This window comes from Myodes glareolus, chromosome 10 (genome assembly GCF_982192425.1).
Source record: "Myodes glareolus chromosome 10, mMyoGla1.1, whole genome shotgun sequence".
In the NCBI taxonomy this organism is placed as follows: Eukaryota; Metazoa; Chordata; class Mammalia; order Rodentia; family Cricetidae; genus Myodes; species Myodes glareolus.
The window spans coordinates 26,171,385-26,191,629 of record NC_142035.1 but is presented as its reverse complement, the minus strand read 5'-3'; the positions used below and the strand labels follow the sequence as shown (position 1 = coordinate 26,191,629).

The 20,245-nt window shown below is 49.9% G+C and overlaps 1 protein-coding gene across 1 annotated transcript in view; it reads left to right on the top strand.

The window, feature by feature from the left end:
- The first annotated feature begins 5,352 nt into the window (after positions 1–5,352).
- Positions 5,353–20,245, top strand: part of Xkr7 (XK related 7) — a 28,850-nt gene continuing 13,957 nt past the window's right edge. Inside the window, exon 1 of the mRNA XM_048445640.3 lies at positions 5,353–5,930. Within this exon, the coding sequence (XP_048301597.2) occupies positions 5,353–5,930 (578 nt within the window). The remainder of the gene's footprint in view (positions 5,931–20,245) is intronic.

Below are 20,245 nucleotides of genomic sequence, written 5' to 3'. Positions count from 1 at the left end.
TGGTGTGCACCTATAATCTCAGTACCAGGGAGGCTGTGGCTGAGGACAGGGAAACCCCCCTGAACAGGCCACATCTTAGAGAAAAGGCAGAGGCTTAAACCCGGGAAAAGAGCAGGAACAAAAGCCCAGAAAAGGGAGATGGGCTTGTTAAGAACCAGGAAGTCTGTGGAGTGGCTCAGGGGTACATAACCCACCTAGCATGCTCACGGCCCTATGTTCAAGACTCAGCACAAAATACAGAAGCGATTTAGGTAAAATAAAAGGAACAACAAGTAGGCTGTGTGGCTGGAACAGGGTGAGTGAGAGGAAGGTGTTAAGAGATGAAACTGATAAAGGAAAAGAGAGAAGGCAGGATGGAGACATTTGCAAGGCTGAGCCGAAGCGAGGTAGAAAAGAGTGGACATGAGGTCTGATCATATCTCCTTGTTAAGAGCTTTCTCTGACTGAGGGTAGAGATTTGACCCCAGGAAGAGATGGGTTCTACAGAGAACCAAGGGAGGAGCCTGGGTCACCCAGATAGTCAGGAAAAAGGTAACAAGGGCTTGAGGTGAGAAGTGGGGCTGGGAGCAATCTACTTTTCTGTCTATCAAAGGGAGCTGAACAAGATGGTCCTTAAAGGTTGTTTGTTCTGGGTTTGGAATTTGGTAGCCTCAGCATTTGGAATTCGCTGAGTTACCTCAACACTCACCAAGTGTGCATGGCTGGCTTTTCTTTTCTGACAGGCTCTCAGGTCTCAGGTTTCCCCTCTTGGATCTAATCCTCACACGATTGACCAGAACCCCGTGGCGTGAGCACTAATGGGAAGCCCTTTCCACCCCCCTTGCTGTCAGCCTCACTTCTGTCCCCACTTCCAAGGGACAGATGGGTGTACAGCAGGAGGCAAGGGGGCCTTGATGCCAACAGCATCCCAGGGGAGGGAATTATCTCAGAGTTCACAGCCTCTCTCTGCATTCTGGATCTTGAGTTAAAAGCCCTCAGTGTCACAGCCCCACGGGGCAGGGATTGAAGGGCATTGAGAGAGGCAGAAGGAGTCACTTTTCGGCTTACAGCTGCCCACATAAGAAAGAAAACCTGGAGTGCTGAGAGCTCTAGGCCAGGGGCAGGAAGTCATCCCGGCTAAGGCCGAAGATCAGGCCACATATGCCCCACTGGCTTATTTACCAATCAGAGAAGTGTTTGGAGAAACCTGGAGCTGATGTCTAAAATTCAGGAAATTTTACAGTAAACCTGAGGTTTCGGCCTTCTCTTGAATAATTAGAAAATCTGACCACATTGACAGCCTATTCCTGTGATATAACATCCGGCCAGACTCACACAGCAGCTGTCCCCATTATAATTATATTTTATTAACAAGCAAATGCATTCATGTGACTGCAAAAATATATACAGAGACAAATAATGCATTTTTCCTTCCATCCTTATCTCGAGTTCCCAGAGGCTTCTTAAAGCAATCTTTACTATGTAATTCCAAAGTTCCTTTTTTAAAAACAAAATTTTATTACAGTTTTATTTATGTATTTCGTGTGCATGTGGGAGGAGAGTGCATGTCCATGGCTCATGTGGAGGTCAGAGGACAACTTGCAGGAATCATTTTCCCCCTTCCTCCACGTGGATTCTGGGAACTGAACTCAGGTACTCAGACTTGTTGGTGATACCTTTACCCCACCCCACACACACCCCAGCCATCAGACCAGCCCTAGGTTTTCTGAATGTTCATATAAACATATAAAATCAAAGGTTGTTATTTCCCATTTTTCACACAGATTCACCTCTCTTCTGCACTTGTTTTTCCTCCATGAGGACTTCTCCATATCAGGACAGATCATTCACTGCTCCAGGTTGCTGCATTGTCACAAGTCCCATGACTTAAGCCAGATTTACGACCAGCATTTGGGTCATACCCGACATTTCCATCTATAAACGATGTAGTATCAATTGTCCCATGCATAGCTTGCACACGTGCAAATATTTAAGTAGGGACTAAAGGAAAACCATCAGGAATTGCCCGAGCAGAGGGTTCAGTAGGTGGGGTAGAGCCCTCATTCAGTAGCATCCTGAGGCCAAGGAAGGAAATGTGACAAAAATGATTTCTAAGAATGATTCCCCACGCAGCTTAGAGACCAGCATGTCTCCAGGAGCAGATTTACCTTTGCCACTGGCTCACTTAAGTTGTCTCTCTGGGCCCCAGTGTCTCTATTTGTGAAGTGAGAGAAGCTTAGCAAAATGGCTTAGGTATCAAAGGGCCTGTCTAGCTCTGACCAGCTGTGTGTGGTCCACCTCACTCCATACCAGCCAAACACAACTCCTCATAATACCTGGCTCGGGCCCACTATAGACTCTTTGCCCAAACTGTCTCCAGCCCCACCCAGATGAATCTGAAGCACAGTCCCTTGTCCCCTGGTTCCACTAATAATATCTGACCTCAAATGCCATCAGAACACAGCAGTATAAATCTCCAGGTCGGACAGAGTTTCCTCTACAGTATCCTTGATGGGTCGGTTAACCGATAGCTGACCCACGCTTTAGATCTTCTGTCAAGTCCTTCCTGTTATTTCACCTTGTCCAGTCACTCCGACTCTTCATAGCAATCCTGAATGACAATGTTGCTTCTTCAAAAAAAAAAATGGCCTTGAGGCAGCATTTCTCAGTGGCTAGTTTGTAAATAACAACTAGTAACAATGTAAACATCTTAGAGCCGCTAGCACTACACTAAGAAGTTCAGAAGCCAAATCCTCTGTCTGAATAAGTCACCTTTATAAACCGGGCCACTTGGGTCACTGAGTTCATAACTGATTTGTTCATTAACTTGTCTGATGTTCTGGAGGGTTTTATAGTTGTTGTGCTTTTCTCTTTCTTTCTTTCTTTCTTTCTTTCTTTCTTTCTTTCTTTCTTTTTTTTTTTGATACAGGGTCTTGATGTACAACCTGGGCTGGTCTGGTACTCACTATGAACCCCAAACAAGGTTTGGATTCACAATTCTGTTGCCATACCTCTTACCCCAAGTGCTGGAATTTCAGGTCTTTGTCACACTGCCTGGGTTTCACTGGATGGTTATTTATTTATTTTTCCTTTCCTTTAAAAGTTTATTGTGTAAAGTAGAGAAAGCTATCTTCATATTTTCATAGGATACCTATTGAGCACCAGAGCCAGTACTGGACACTAGAAGGTCTCAGGGTGAATTTCCCAAGGCCTCGGGAAGATCCCAGACAAACATGAGAAGATAAACTGCTGGTTTGTCAATGTGTAGAAGGAAAAGAACAGGGCGCTATGCCACTCATAACTGAAGTACTGGGGAGACATTTCTGAGGGACAGAGAGCAGGCCACCAGCAGATGTTCAGTGGGGCTTCTATGGGAAACATTACCTCTATTAAAATTTCCAATTAATTTGTCCTCACCATAGTTTTAGCAGGAAAGCAAGTGATATCCTCTACTTTGTTATTCTATGAGGCCAAGAAAAACCAACAGCCGTGGAATCATGGAGGATCTGTGGGTCTCAAACCCTATTTTCTGACATTAGACTATCAGACCCTACAGCCTGACTTCTGCTACTGCTTTGATTAAACCGGTTGTGGGTTATATGGAGGCTTCCATGTAGCTGGGCCCAAAGGTGGGATCCTATCTTTGCCAGGCCCATCCAAGCATGTGACAGTGGTGACCACTAGGATCTGACGAGAGGGTCCCTGGAGCCAGTCTCACTCTTCTGATCCTGTTCAAGGTTCTGTGCATTCGACTGGTTTCTAGGTCCGGGGTTGTAGGAGGCAAACAGACAGGGACGGGTCTTCCTAATTCAGACCTGCCAGCCTCCTGTCAGTCTGAATGTGGGCGGCTGGCCTGGAATCCAGCCTTGAAAACTCCCTTAGCCCCTAACACTTCCCCTCTGCTTTTAGCTTTAGGCAACAGCTGGTACCCCAACCTCCCAAGCATCACTGAGACCGAAACAGTCCCTGGACACTAAAGGGAAGGCAGGCTGCAGGGCAGCAGATGGCTGCTCCACCCAGCCCAGGGCAGCTGTCTCCTCTCTCTTCCCTGTCACTCTGAGGCAGGGTGGTCCTTCCACCTCACTTACTCCCTCCTCCCCCTTCTTCTTGCGTTGGAGATTTCAAAGCCTGTTCAAGAGCCACATCTGAATCCGTTTCTAGGATTTATGATGTAATTTTAAGTCACTGAATGAATTTCTTTGCCTCTGTTTCCTCATCTATAAAATGGGTGGATGAATATATAAACCACATAAAATGTGAGACTAAAATGATTAGTGATTCCACATTGCTTAAAATAATGAAAAACAACAACAACACAGTTCCAGTGTTTAATAAACAAGGTCTCAGACATCTGACCCAAGCCAAGGCTGCTGGTGGCACAGGAGTACCCAGGCACATTAGGGACCCCCACCTCTGCTTATAGACCATGTTTATTTCTCTCTGGTCTCTAGTTCCAGGCTGCTGTTTTGTGATCCTTGCTCCACTTTGGGTGCCAAGTCTTCTTGCTAAGTCCTGACCTAGCCACACAGCTCCTCAGCTGACATTCTGCAGTGGCTGCTCCCTCAGAAGTCGTCAGTTCTATCTTTCTGCACCCTCACCTCATCCGGACATCCTAGAAAACGTGGCCTCCAGCGGTGGTGGAGGTAGCAGTTTGCACTTGCTCTTTCTCCCCAGGGGTTCCCTCCCATCCCTTCCCCCTGCCTTCCCTAACCGGGCTAGTGGCCAGATGAACGCGGTTCCTGAAAGAAGGAAGAGTGAACAAGAGACCGCAACTCCGAACTGCAGTTTCTCAGCTTGAAAAAGACAATGAAAAAAGAGACCTCTCAAGATCAAAGGAGGGGATGAAACAATAAGTGAACGCGGGGAACTAGGAAGTGGCTTTGGAATGGGAGTGACTGCTAAAGGTTATGGCAGGTGCCCAAGCAGCTGCTCCCACTCCTGCCCTTTTATTCGCAGACCCCGGCCTTTCACCCTTTTGGGGCATTGCAAGACCCAAATCGCCGGAGGTACCGCAAGAGATCAATGGAAGGGAGAGGAAAGGGCGGGGGCAATCAAAGAGAAATAGGGTCCAAGGGGAGGCCAGAGACAGCAAGCATGTGGTTGGGCCCCACGCCTCCGAGGAAGCCACGCGAGGGTGACCCGGGATGCTCTCCCCGCCTCGGCCCCCTCCCTTCCCAGGGGGCGGCCCACATCCAGACCGGAGTCCGCGTGGGGCGGCGCCGGCAAGGATGAATAATTGAGGTAGAGGGGAGGAGGAAGAGGAGCGGCGGAGGAAGAGCGGGAGGCGGGAGCCGCCCGCGCAGGGTCCTCCCCACTCCGCACCCCACCCGCTCCGCCGCCCGGAAGTCGCTCCCCGCCTCCTGCTCCGCCAACATGGCCGCGAAGTCGGATGGAGCGGCGGCCGCGGCCGGCCCGGGGCCCGAGGGGCCGGCGGGAACAGCCCGGGGCGGGGCGGGAGGGCGCGGGGAGGTGACGACGGAGATCGCGGGCCCGGGACCGGCGGCGGCGGGGGGCCCGGGGCCGCGCTACGAGCTGCGGGACTGCTGCTGGGTGCTGTGCGCGCTGCTCGTGTTCTTCTCCGACGGCGCCACCGACCTGTGGCTGGCGGCCTCCTACTACCTGCAGGGTAAGAGCGCCTACTTCGGCCTCACCTTGCTCTTCGTGTTGCTGCCCTCGCTGGTCGTGCAGCTGCTCAGCTTCCGCTGGTTCGTCTACGACTACTCGGAGCCCGCGGGGACCCCGGGACCCGCCGTCAGCACCAAGGACAGCGACGGAGCCGCCATCAGCACCAAGGACAGCGCTGTCGCCTTCAGGACCAAAGAAGGCAGCCCGGAGCTGGTCCCCCGGCCCGCGCAGTCCTCGGCCAGCACCTACCGCCGACGCTGCTGCCGCCTCTGCGTCTGGCTGCTGCAGACCCTCGTTCACCTCCTGCAGCTCGGCCAGGTCTGGAGGTAGGAAAAGAGCAGGTGAAGGAAGCTTAAGTCCTGGGAGTGGGATATTGTCCCAGATCTGCTCTGGCCTTTCTAGCCCGCCCTACTCCTGTCCTGACCCCCACCTGACCCACTCCAGTGCAGCTCTGATTTCTTCTCAGTCAGCCCCTCGCCTCTGCCAAACTCTGTTGGCCCCCAGATCCATAGCTTTGATCTGGCTAATGGGGCAAGAAATGGCCAGAGACCCTTAGTGATGTGTGAACAAGGAGGAGTCAGGGAGCATCGGGACAAGTGTTATGCTTAGAACAGGGCACAGGGATCCTTCCAGTCCTGATCCCTCCTCCATCTCCAGGTACCAAGCCTAGACTTGGGGAAACATTCAGAAGTCTTTCCCTGCTCTCAGAGGCACTCAGTTCAGAATCACAGCCCACCCCTAACTTCCTGGGAGAGGCAGAACGTGAGGCAGCTAAATGACTATCCCGTCTAAACTTCCTGGTTTCATTGAGAAAGGGTGTGGTGGATCCAGTCCATCACTCTTTGGCTCCTACTTCCTAAGGAGCTCCACAGAGCCCCATTCCCACCCCAACAAAGGGGCCAAGGAGATTTGGAATCTTGACTCTGACACTAGATAGCTCAGGGCTGCCCCTTAGTCCTCAGACCAGAAAACAAGGCTGGGGCTTCATTCAGACTGTTCACTTCCAGGCTTCTTCCTTTGCCAGCAAGTAGGGTGCCTGCTGGGCTGAGTTAATTGGAGAGGGGGGGAAATTCTAAACCACAGCTCCTCTCTACTTCCTTGGGCTATACCCTGCAGTGACAAAATGAATTTGCGTGCTGTGTGATCTCAGGCACACCTCCTCCTTCCGCGTCTGTTTCCTCACCTGTGAAGCGAGAGAGAAGCTCTGCTCTTCCCTGGTTCACTGACTTACTGTTACGGTTTTTAACCTGTTGGGATGACTAGGCGAGGGGAGGTCTGCGTGAGGACTCTGAGTAGTTGGGGGATGTAAGGGATTGTCATAACAGATGAGGGCAGACAGCATGGGAAAAGTCCCTCTGCAGATATAGAGGATGGCTATTCACTCTGTTACTTTTTAGTGGATTCTGCCTAACGCAGAAAATACAGTTGGACTGAACATTGGAAACTGGACCCCTAGTGTTTGACCCAGCTGCTTGCTCACTTGCCGTGTGCCACTCTTGCTATGTTGCTGATCCTCTCTCTGCCTTAGTTTCCCCATCTTCACCCTCCAAGATGACGTGCTTAATCTACTCTGAGTGCCCTGGAGTCGGGAGAGGGGGAAACACTATCCACGGTCTTATTATTATTAGCTTGACACACAAAAATATTCATGTCTACATCCAGGAACTAATCTGCATTTATCATTCTGTTCCCAAATGGACAGATGGTGGGTTATTTTTAGATTTTGAAATGGTAACTTCCTATTCTGGGTAGCCAAAGCTTCATCCCCCTTTCCCTTCAGCCTAAAGTGGGCCAGCTACCCCACGACTCACTGGGCACCCTCCTCCTACCCATTCAGAATCCACGTACTCAAAGCTAACAGGAGTCTTCTTCCTTGAACAGAAACTGAATCTCCCTCAAATATGGAAAAAGTGATCATAGAAGGGCATCCAAGGGGAGTGGCCAGAAGTGACTAGGTGTCCCCCAACTCCGTGGCTCTCTCCTCTACTTCCACTGTTCTACACTGGGAAAGTGAGAACAGGGATGAGATGACTGGACAGGGTAGTAGTCAAATGAACATGGGGGAAACCCAACCTATGGGAGTGGTTTGTGTCCATAGTACGGTATTTTTAAAATTCAGACTCTTTCTGGAGGGAAAAAAAGAAAGACATTCGCTGTAGTAGTATCATGCCCATAAAAATTTTAGACAGGGTTTGCAGGGTTCCAGCTTGTGAATTCTTCCTCTTCATTTCTCTTAAGCATTCACATAGGTGCTCAGCCCTAATTTACAATGCCATTACAATTATTTTATTAAGCACTCACTTTCTGCCAAGCCCACTGGTTGCCTTTTTTTTTTTTACCTTCATTCTCTCCTGTGTCTTTTTCTAATAATTCTGTCATGAGGTTAGTATTATAATTTTCACTTGGCGGATGAGGGAATGGAGGCTGGAAGAGGGGGGCACCCTTGCCCAAGGTCACACAGTGAGCAACTGGAAGCTTTGGAACTCAAGAGTCTGCATCTTCACAAGCCAAGTTCAGTTCATCCACCTTATAATTCTGCCACCAAAGTCTCCCCCAAAGCTTGAAGAATTATTAGTCTGAGGCTGTGAGATTGCATGATGACAGAACGTCCGGCTTCTGTGGCAGGGAGATAAGACTGAAAACAGGAGGAGGCAGTTGAACCGTGTGGGTAACGATGAGGAAACTGTGTACTGTGGGAAAATGCTGGATTTGGGGGAGGACATGCTTTCAGAAGATTTATGTTTTCATCTTGGTTTGAAAGTGACCTTGGGCTGGGTTCTTCCATTTCTGAGCCTCAGTTTCCCTGTGTGTGAAATGATGCGATTAGATGCGGTGATCCTAAGGTGTGATATCTTTCTCATGACCCTTCACGACGTGGTACACTGCCACAGAACAGCTTAAGGTCATCAGGGTCAATTTGGGGTCCTCCCCCAATACCCCATCTATGTCTGGGTTACAATTCTGTCCCTCTGCCTCCTAATGCGCCTGCCCTTTGGAGAGACTGCAATGAGTTGGTCACCTGCTGGGTACTTCGTTCCAGCATAGAATAGAAATCACTTAAAGAAAGAAGTGAGACTGGGGTCTGCAGAGAACTGGGAAGCAATTACTGACAGCTTGACTGCTTGCTAAATTCAGACTGCAGTCAATTAGGAGAGGTCTCCTAGAAATGGCTACTGGGGATGAGACGTGCACACCAGGCCACATTAACCAGGCTACGGTTCTGGCTCTGGGTCTGTTGTCACTGATACTCTGGACCCTTGTCCCACAAGCTTTGGATTCTTAAAACTGCCAGGGGCCTGGAATGAGCAGGAACATTCAGAGAATATTCAGGGAGAAGCCATCCAGTTTGACATGCCTAGAAATTAAGTGGTGTTGGCACAGCATGCTCCCACATGAGGTGTTCCAGCAGATGTTCTGAGTGGTGGGGCCAGGGTGGCAAGGAGGGAGCTGTGCACCTGAGCCCTCCAGAGTGAAGTTTGGGAGACCACAATCACTCTGTTCCCGATCCCTTACCCTAGTTCTGAATTTCAATCATAAAGATAATTTCCACTTTTCAGGCCTGTATGGTGCCTTCAAAAGCCAGGAGGGTCACAAGGACTTGGGTGCACAGACTGTCAGACAAGGGGGTGTTAATGGGAAACAAGAGTCCTAGACATGACCGAGGTACTACCTGGTCTCTCTAATGGTGCCATGAGAAATCATGGATCTAATGTTGCCAGGTCTTAATTTCTCAAGGGAAATGGGAATTAGAAAATTGGGAAATCAGCTACTAAGATTTTTTTTTAAAATAGTTTCAGTGAGGGCTGGTGAAATGGCTCAGTGGGTAAAGGTTCCTGCTCCCAAGCCTGCCTGACAGCCTGAGTTTACTCCCCGGGACCCCTATGATAGGACGAGAAACTGACACCTGCAAGTTGTTCTCTGACCTCTACACACACACACACACACACACAGAGAGAGAGAGAGAGAGAGAGAGAGAGAGAGAGAGAGAGAGAGAGCGAGCACTTAAAGATAGTATCAGTCAAAGGAAATGTTGGAGTAGGGGGCATCTTCTTTATACAACCCCAGAAAACACTTCCCAAGAGATAAGGTCCCTACACACAGATGTCATTAGTTAAAGTCTAACAGGAGGGAGTTCATAGACAGACACTGCACATTGCCATGTTGCAGCCAGGGCTGTGTGAGCTGGCCCAGGCATCTCGCACTGAAACCTTCCCTTGGTGGTTATTGATACATTCATTCATCTAACAAGGAAACAAAACCCAGAGAAGTCAGGGGACTTGATGAGGTCAGAGGAGTCAGTGTGGGGAGGGAAGGTGCTTGCCTCTTTGTCTGGTTCCCAAACCCAACTCCATCCCGATCATGACATACTTAGTGTGTTGGGAGGGGGGTCATGGGAAAATGCCTTCAGGCAGTGGCAGACTGAGTCCCTGGGAGGAGAGCAGGCAGATCCCTTGGCGGGCGTGAATCTGGCAGTGGGCTGGACACCAGGCTGTCCTTATCCACCTCCTACCCCCAGTCCTCTGAGCTGTTAAGCCAATTAAAGTCCCAACTCTGCCTCCTCTGGCCTTCTGGCCAGCAAAGCAGTAAGCCTTGAATCCCGTTCTCCCTAATCTTGAACTCATGGGCCCCGGCTTTACTCAGCTAAGCATGGCTTCCTAAGCCAATTAGTGTGAGACCTGGCATGGGATTCCTTCCCGGCTGTCAGATTCGGAGCACCTTGAGGTGGGGAGGAGGGGAGGTGACAGTGAGCTTCTGGGTCCTTCTAGCAGCTCACCGTGTCTAGCTGTTCCATCTCTGCCTGGGTGTGCCAGCAAATCTTACACTCCAGAGAGCTTCTGCCGTGAGTCAGTGCTGCTGTGACATCGGGTTCTGGGCTCCCCTCTGGGAAACTGAATCGTTGGTGTAATGTGAAGAGCGTGAACTCTGGATCCAGGGTCTCCACTCAAATCCTGCCCCCACTGTCTTGTCAAGCCACATAGTCTCCATCCCTCCTAAAGCGGGGACTATGACTGCACCTATCTTCTTGTACTGTTTTGTGTTTGAGAAGGTGACATGTGCCAAGGACTTAGCAAGGGCTGGTCCATCATTGAAGTATTCAAAACCAGGTGGCAGAGCAGGTGAGGTGCCTTGGCAGGTAAAGGCGAATTCCATCAAGCCTGACAATTGGAGTTTCAATCCCAGGGACTCATGGGTGGAAGGAAAGGACCCCTGAGTCCCACATGTGAGCTATGTCACACCCATGCCGCCCCTACACATGTGCACACAAAATATATTAATTTAAAGATCATTAAAAAGAAACAACCTGGTAGCAGCAGTTAGCACCATCATTGTGCTGTGCACAATAGTCAGCGATGGGGGAGGGAGCTGTGCACCACAGTGACATGGCTCTCATGTATTTAATCTGAGGTCACTTGTCCAGCAGGCATTTATGGAGTACCTGCTGTATACCTGGAACTGCTCTAAGTGCCAAGGATAAAGAGAAGATTAAGGTGGCAGTGTGAGCTCTAGTGGGTTACATGGTAGAAATGCTATCGGAGAAGATGAAGTTGGGGCTGGGGGATGGTCCAACAGGTGGAAGTCCTTGCTGTACAGTCTGGAGGAACTGAATTCTGATGCCTAATACCCGCATAAAAAACTATGTGCGCCTGTGACCCAAGGGTGGGGCTGCGGAGACAGGAGGATGCCTGAGACTTGTTGGCTAGCAGTCTCATCCCACAGTCAGAAAAAGATCATGTCTCAAGGGAATAAGGCAGAGAAGGAAACAACAGGACACTCGGCACCCTTCTGTGATCTCTTAGGGCACACCTGCACGTGCACACAGGTACATCCACCAGACACACAAAGCTGAAACAGGGCAGGGATCCAGGAAGCGGCAGGGCTCGGGTGATCTGGGGATGGAAGCCTCACAAGGGAGGTGGTGGGATGTGGGTGGATGGCTGGTCGAGTCAGGGAGAGGGATGGGAGGGGTCTCAGGAAGGGCAAGGGTGCTGTAGGCGAAGGGAAACAGAGCAGCCAGAGTGCTGAGAAGCAGCAGCAGTGGGGAGAGGGTAAAGTGAGGCTAGTGCTGGGAATGCCAAGAGTGTCTGACCAGAGACAATGTCCACTCTGGCTGCTGGGTGAGGAGTGGACTGCAGGGCGGTCAGGGCAAGTCTGGGTCCACAGGAGCTCTGTCTTTCTCTGGCCCTTCCTCAGTTTCCTCATTCATGTGGGTAATGGCCACAACCCATTCTCCAGAACCAGCAATGTCCTTGCACCCGCCACTTTGTGTGACTTTGGGCAAAGACATAATTTACCTGTCTCTTGGTAACAATAACACCATCCTTTGGCTTGGGGTGTCATAAGCTAAATAATGTATATATCATCTTTAGCACCTCTTGCCTGTAACACAGAAGCACTCAATTGTAATTAGCCCTTGCTGTTTCATAATTATTTGTAATAGTGGTCACAAGCTAGGGTCTGTAGTCTTTCCAGGCTGTGTCACGGTCCTCTCGTCATTTCAACCCTGGTGCCCATTTTCCTTATGTTGGTTATGAGTCTAGCGTTTTGAATCATCACACCCACATCTGAAACATGTTTACAACTGCTTGGGCTTGGCTACAGCCCCTTCACAAATGTTCCTCCCTGTGTTGAATTGGCAGGGTTGTTCCAGTGTGGCCTCCCCACCCACCTCCAGGGAGACCCTAGCCAGTGTGCTCTACTCCACCCTTCCTGCCCCCTGCCACCAGGCAGCAACAGTCCACCAGAGCCTCTCCTAACAGACGCAGAGGCGCAGAGGCAGCAGGCGGGCCCTGTCCTCTGTTTGATCTATAAAGACCACACAAGCGAGAAACCCTGGGGAGCCAGGGGAGGGAGAGCAGCAAGGAAGTGGCTTTGAACCCCAGCAGCTGGGGCAAAGGTCCCTGGGGAGAGGAGGAGGCAGTTGGAGATCTACTCTGGCTTCTTTCTGCTCTGGCCTCTCCACTCTCCACCCTGCCTTTGTGAAAGTGTCCAAATTCTTGTCCTGGGAAATGCTATCAGCTCCCTCCACCAAGTCCCTCCCACCTCACCCTACCCCACCCCACCCCCGCCCACAGTCAGAGACAGTTGGGGATTCTGGATCTGATATTCAGAAGCCCAGGGTGTCCTCAACTCTCCTCTTCCCCATCTTGCACCAGAGCTCTTGGCTTCACCCTCTGTCCCCAGGTGCCAGAAGCAAATCACTGCTCCCCAATGCTCAGGGACTGCTTTCTCCATCAACAGCCTCTCTCACTCCCCACTTCTATATACCCTTTGGGCTGGTTGCCTGGTTTTGTGCCAACCTGACACAAGCTAGGGTCATCAGAGAGAAAGGAGACTCAGTTGAGAAAATGCCTCCACAAGTGCCAGCTGTAGGGCATTTTCTTAATAATGATCAATGGGAGAGAGCCCACCACGCCCCATTGTGCACGGTGCCACCCCTGGGTCCTAGGTTCTATAAGAAAGCAGGCTGAGCAAACCAGGGGAAGCAAGCCAGTAAGCAGCTCCCCTCCATGGCCTCTGCATGAGCTCCTCCTTCCAGGTTCTTGTCCTGCATCATTTCCTGTCCTGTCTTCCTTCAGTGATGAGCAGCAATGTGGAAGGGTCAGTCGAATAAGCCCTTTCTTCCCCAACTTGCTTTGGTCCTGTTGTCACCGCAGGAACGGTCACCCTAAGGTGCCCTTCGAGATCACGCTCCCTGTTGCCTCTTTCTCAAAGCTTTTCCCCAACAGCCTCAGCTCCATCCTTAGCCCCTCACACCACCTTCCACTTCCTCATCCGGGCCAAAGCCGTCTTTATAACCTCCAGTGGAACTGCTTGGCAGCTTTGCTTGTGGAAGAGCTATACACTTGCCTCGCCCAAAATTGTCTCCTTGGGAAGAGGTGTGATTAAGGGAGATGGCCACTTACTGATTTTGAGTTTTCTTATGTCTGGAAACAGGGTCTTATGTGTGTCCCAGGCAGGGCTTGATAGCCACTAAGCAGCCCCAGGTGATCTTGAACTTCTAATCTTCTCAAGATCTAGGTTTGTAGGGCATGCACCACCATGCCCTGATTTATGTGTTGCTGGGGATCAAACCCAGGACGTAGTCCATGCTACCTAGCACTTTATGACCTGAGTTACATCTCCAGCCCACAGTTTGATATTTCTTGTATTGTTTGAAGATTTTACTTCTGGTTTTTAGTTCATGAGGATATAAATGTATACATTCATGTCTGCTGTAAAAATTAGCTATTTTGACCAGGTGGTGGTAGAGCACGCCTTTAATCGCAGCACTCAGGAGGCAGAGGCAGGCAGATCTCTATTAGCTCGAGGCCAGCCTGGTCTACAGAGTGAGTTCCAGGACAGGCTCCAAAACTACATGGAGAAATCATGTCTTGTAAAAAAAAAATTAGTTGTTTTGATGGGTGTAGTGGCATCTGTCTCTGTAATTCCCACACTTGGAAGACAAGCTGATCTCTCAGAGGTCAAGGCAGACTGGTTTACGTAGCGTCAGCTAGGGCTGCATAGTGAGAGCCTGTCTCAGAAAATAAAGAATATGACTAAAAATTAGAGTGATTGTTTATTAAGACTCAGATTACATCATTGCATCTGTGACAGACAGGACGAAGCACAAGGACCTACAGAAACAAAACCCTATCCTGCCACCTTCACGGTTTTCAGTGAGCCACTGGGCTTCTCTGAACCTTGGTTTTCTTCTCATCTGTGAGAAAGGGATAGGAAGTCCCTATGTGACTAGCCACTGTGCAGGCACAGTGAAAGAATGCATAGATCATGTTTATACATTATTAAGTCCATAACAGTGTCAGTGTTAACTAGCATTACTGACCCATTTTACAGATGTGAAATTGAGTTACAGATAGGACTAGCCTCCAAGTTGGTAGCAAAGCCAGGGTTGAAAACCATGTGGTCAAGCCTCCCAACTCCCTGTGTGTGGGTTCTAAACCATCCCTCCTTCTGCTAGCTAAGTGTATGTTTGTTTGTTTTTAAGATTTAAAAATTGTATGCATCCATGTGGGTGTGCGCACATGAGTGCAGTTGCCCTCCAAAGCTAGCAGAGGTCACTTGATCCTGGCTTAAGTTGCAGGCATTTGTGAACTGCCTGATATGGTGCTGGGATCTGGGCTCAGGTCCTCTGCCAGAGCAGCCAGTGCTTTTAACTGCCGAGCCATCTTTCCAGAGTTGGCTATATATGTGTGTGTGTGTGTATACTTAAGGCATTTGTGTGCATGTGAGTGTGTATTTGTGCCTTCATGTGTGAGTGCAAGAATGGACATGCTATGGGCATGTGCAGAGAGGACAGAGGACAGAGGACAACCTTGGGTGGTCTGTCCTAGCCTTACACCTTGAGATAGGGCTTCTCATTGCTTTACAATTGTGTCTGCCGGGCTAGCCAGCTGACCACTTCCCGGGGCTTCTCCAGTTTCTGCTTCCCATCTCACCATAGAAGTACTGGAACCACAGACACACATACCACTGCACCCCCAAACACACTCCATCTCACCATAGGTGTACTGGAACCACAGACACACATACTACTGCACTGCCCCCCAACACACTTTACGTGGGTTCTGGGGATTCAAATGCTGGCTTCCACACTTGCACAACAAGTGCTCTACCCACTGACCCACCCCAGCCTAGTTAAGTGTGTTCTTATAGACTGATCAATCGGGTATTACTTTGAGAGTGGGAAGAAAAAAAAAATCAGAAAAGCCTCTAAACTGTTTTATTTTAATGTAAAATAAAGTATCTGCTGTTAACATTCCGGGCTGTTTCTCAGCCATCCCCTGGGCTCATCACTCATGCCTGTCAGTCCATCTGGCTGCTTTGTCCACAGATCACAAGCCAGGGGAGACCTGGCCTTGTCCTTGCTACCGTTACTGGCCTTGCACCCAGCCAGTTCCTGGACGAGGAGCCTGACAGAACAAGTTTGGGCTTTGTGGCTGTGGCATCAGAGCTAAGGCGGTGTAAAAGCCTGCCACTCGGGCACAGCAGTGAGGTTTGCTGGAACTCCAGCCTTAGCCTTCTGCTGCCTGTGTGCTGAGGGTAAGGCTAAGCATAGGAACCCCGAGTTCAGTTCCCCAGAGGAAAAAGGCATAGCTGACTTAGGAGACAGAAGAAGTAAAACTCCTTGTGGGAAGTGGATGCTCAGTGATGTTGATGTGAACTGAACAGAACCTCTGAGGTCAGAGTCCTGGGTCAGTCATTTCCTCTGTCTGTGAAGTTCATATGGGGAATTGAGAATTTTGGCCCAAGTTTTCCCAGGGCTCAGGAAAGAAAAAGGAGCAGAGCACTCTGGGTCCTGGGCTGGTCAAGATCCCATCACCTTGTAGCGGTGTGATCCTGGGGAGAACTGCTCACCAGCCAGAGTTTGTCTATAAAATGGAGAGATGGTGGTTCAGCCTCTGGGGTCTTCCAGAGACATCAGCACTTGTTACAGGGGAACCTCTGAAGTGTGCTGCTGCCCTTGCGGCCTGAGTGGCATTCCATCCTGTAGCTTAGGGACAAAAGGGGAGGGGCTGGAGAGGAGCACCTTCTGAGGAGCCCCAGACCCTTGTTCTGTGTCCCCCAGGGTGGTGTGCACACAGATGATCCAAAGTTAAACAGAGGTGGGGGCTTTTTTTTTTTTTTTTTTTTTTGTAAAAAACGAGAAGACCTTGTGGCTCTTCCAAGGGCACAAACGCCCACCAGCAGAGGGTGTGGAGGAAGTGGCTAGCTGGCACAGACTGTAAGCAGGGACTTTACTTCAGTTTTAAGGCCAAACTAGATGATTGCAAAGCCCCTTATGGTTTAAATTCACAGCTCTGACTCGGGGTCTTACAATACTGAGTCCCAGGCTGCTGGACTGCCACACCGCAGGCCGCAAACCAGAGACATTTGGGGAGACCCAGCCTGGAATGTGTTCCTTCCCCATAATGCTATTCACCTATTTTCTATTGCTTTCATTTTATGTGTTTATTTCTAAAATTCAATCTACCTGTTCCTTTTCACAATGCTGGCATCAAATCCAGCCTCTCACACACGCTAGGCAAGTGCTCTGCCCCTGAGCTTCACATCCCAGGCATTATCTACTTCTTAAAGTGGCATTTTAGTTTTTAGTGTGCAAAATTCTAAGTGTATACAAAAGCAGAGTGGCTAGGATGATGAGCCCCACATTGGATCGTTATTGTCATTGACTCCTGGCCAATTTGGTTTTGTAGCGTTCAGTGTTATCTGCTGAGTCTGTGGGGTCAGCAGTGTTCAGTGTCTGCACTGTCTGATGGGAGCCACCAGCCACCAACAGCTATTGAGTCCTTGGAATGGGAGCAGAGGGACAGATGAAATACATTTTTAAGCGAATTAAATTTCTCAGAATTTATTTCTATTGTATGTGCTCGAGTCTCTCATTGGCCTGGAACTTCACACAAGAAGGCTGGACTAGCTGACCGGTTAACTTCCAGGGGTCAGCCTGTCTGGGCTCCCAGTTTGACATCCCTGGAATTGCAGGTGGGAACTGCCATGCCTGGATTTTTGCATTTTCATTTTTATGTTAAAAGTGTTTTGCCTGCATGTATGCTTAAGCACCATATGCATGCCTGGTGCCTGCAGAGGTCAGAAGAGGGCATCGGATCCCCTGGAACTAGAGTTACAGATGGTTGTGAGCCACCATGTGGGTGCTGGGGGACCAAAGCCAGGTCCTCTGGAAGAGCAGCCAGTGTTCTTAACTACTGAGTGTGTGATGCACATAAGCCCAGGAAGGCTTTCTTTTAAAGTCATGTGATATTTCCTTAATTAGTTGCATAATTTCTAACCTGAGACTTTCCTTTTGGCATTGATATCCTAATTGCTGGCTGGGCTTGAAAAATGTATAAGGGAAAACATTGCATTTCATATTCTGTCATTGAATTTCATATTCTCTCAGGGCATGGCTGGTTAGCGCTGAGGCGCAGCTGCCTCTTTAGATAGGGCATGCCTCTGTAGCTCCCCCAGAGCCCCAGAAAGTGAGAACAGCTCAGTTCTTGGAGCACTCTACTTCTGAAATCTCTGTCAGACCACAAATAACCAGATGCGATTCTTCCCTTCTACATTAGTGTCCCAGTACCTTCAAATGTCACCAGGGGATTGGAAGGCCCTCCCCACCATCTCCTGACATCCTCGCTCCACCCAGGGACTGAGGGGAAGAGAAAGAGCAAACAAAGGGCCCTCAGAGCACAGGGTGCCAAATCTTAGTCTCTCCTGCACATCACCAACCCGTAACATAGATGGCAAAGTTGAGACCCAGAGAAAGGAGGGTTGTAAGAGGCCAGAACCTGATCCCAAATACTTTGTTCTGAAACAGCTGTCTGTTTTTCTATGAAGAAAGAATCTGGACCCTGGTTGGGAGCTGGTGAGCAGGCAGGATGGAAGGAAGTCTCCGGCTTTTAGCTAGGGCCTAAAACCGTGGCCGGAAGTATTTGGCCTGAGGCCAGCAGAGAAGAGGGGCCGTGAATCTGCAAGGGGCTGTGAAGGAAGAGGGAGACAGGCTGGCTCCCCGCACCACATGAAATGGGAGCCAAACGTGTAAAATCACAATCTTTACTGACATTTAGGATTCTTTTGGCTGCCAACCCCAGGAAGGGACTATTTTCGCATCCTTGCAGGAGTGCTCAGAATTGAGGGGCAAACCAACGGGAAAGGGTGTTGATGCCCCCTTCCCGGGCTGCACGGCAGAAGCCACAGGTGGGGACTTCGTTCCTCAGCTAGTTTGATCCATGCCCTGGTGCAGTGAAGGGCACACAACTCCAGTGCTTTCCAGCTACTGGACTTGGTGCCAAGTCTCTCCTCCAAATGTCTGGTAACGGTCAGAAGGCCAACCTTCCCTCTCACCTGGCAAGCGACTCACCCTCCACTCTTGCCCCCTTAACTGAGTTCCCCACACCTAAGCAGCACCTCTAAAACCATTGCCCCCATTTAAACCTTCCTGGGTCATGCACGGTGGCTCCTCATCGCTCACTTTCTCCCTCTCACTAACCACAGGACCTTTGCCCCAGTTGTTTCCTCTTCCAGGCTCTCTCTCCCCTCCCTTTTTCACCTGCTTAGCTCATGTGCCTGCTTCAGACTGATCAGCAATCGCGACTTCCAGAAAATCTTTCCTGACTGCCAACCCTCTCCAGTCCCACTGGTTTCATCTATGCTGACTTTGTTTGGGACATGACTGGAGCCTGTGGAACAGGTTTTTCTCCTGTTTGCATGAGGATTCAATCACTGTCCAGACCACCAATATTGAAAAGAATTCCTAGCACATGGGTTGGATCTCCTCTTGCCCACCCCTGTGTCTACCATAGTTCTTGGCACATAGTAGGGACTCAGAAGTATTTGGGAAATAAGTGTCAAATGGGGCTGAGAAGATAGTTCAAAGTCAGAGTGCATGCTTAGCATGTACAGGGCCCTGGGATTGATCCCCAGTCCCCCCCCCCACAGGCACACACATGCACATGCACGCACATACACACACACACACGTGCACACACACACCATCAAATGAGCCTTTCCTTTGATAAGATTCAGTTTTCCTCATTGGAAGACAGGTGCCTATCCACAGATGTCACAGGGTCACAGTGAAGACTTTAAGGTACAAAACAGAGTGTTCTGAATAAATGACAGTTACTTTCTTCAGGGGTAGAGATCCCTGCCCGCAAGAGAGACTCACCTAGCCTGGTCTTCTCTGTCCCTCTGTCCTCAGGGACAGCTTTCAGTCGGACAGCGAGCCTGGAAGTGGTCTCAGCCTTGCCAGAAACTACCAACCCTCCTCAGTTAGTAATTTTGACTTTTTGCTTTGTTTAGTGAGTCTCACTATGAGTACAGACTAATTGGAAGTTACTATGTAGCACAGGCTGGACTTGGACTCACAGAAATCCTTCTGCCCCAGCTTCCTTGTTTTGCATTTTGAGATAGGGTTTCACTATCCAACCTGGACCGGCCTCAGACCACCAATTCTCCTATTTTGACTTCCTGAGCACAGGATTACAGGCGAGTACCATCGTGCCTGATAGAAAATCCCAGGCCTCCCTTCTGACAAGGCCTCTGAGTGGAAAACTCCTTTAAGAAGCCTTGCTTAAGTGTCTTCTGTTACCACTTTCTGGTTTCTCAATTGCAATGGGAGGTGCTGTTTAATGTGAGTTGATAGCATCATCAATAGGCCCTGCAGAGTCCTCTGTTGTCCTACAAAGAGGTGAAGGGCTTAGAGGGTGGGAGTACTGCCATCTCCTGAGCCCCACCCTCAGCCTACAGGGGTCACAGGGCGAGGTCCATCTTGGAGACAGAGGTCTTTAATAGGCTGTTTCCCTGGATGGAACGGGCAGAGCTGGGGAGCCTCTGGAAGCTGCTGTGGTTTTGGCCCAGAGCCCCGAAGGGGTGTGGGGAGGGGCGAGAACACACGCTCAGAAACTCAGAGACCGACAGATGGAGGCACTGAGGATGTGAGAGACACAGACAGACAGAAAGGAACCCAGAGTCAGGAAGAAGAGAATCAAGCAGTGGAGGATGGCTGGAAAACGGGCAGTCATGCCGAGCCACGAGCTGAGCAGCAGGCCAGCAGATGGACCAGTCAGTGAAGGACTGGGAGCCCCAGGCAGACAGACCCACAGGGAGAAAAGCAAAGCTTGTGTCCACAGAACAGACAGATGAA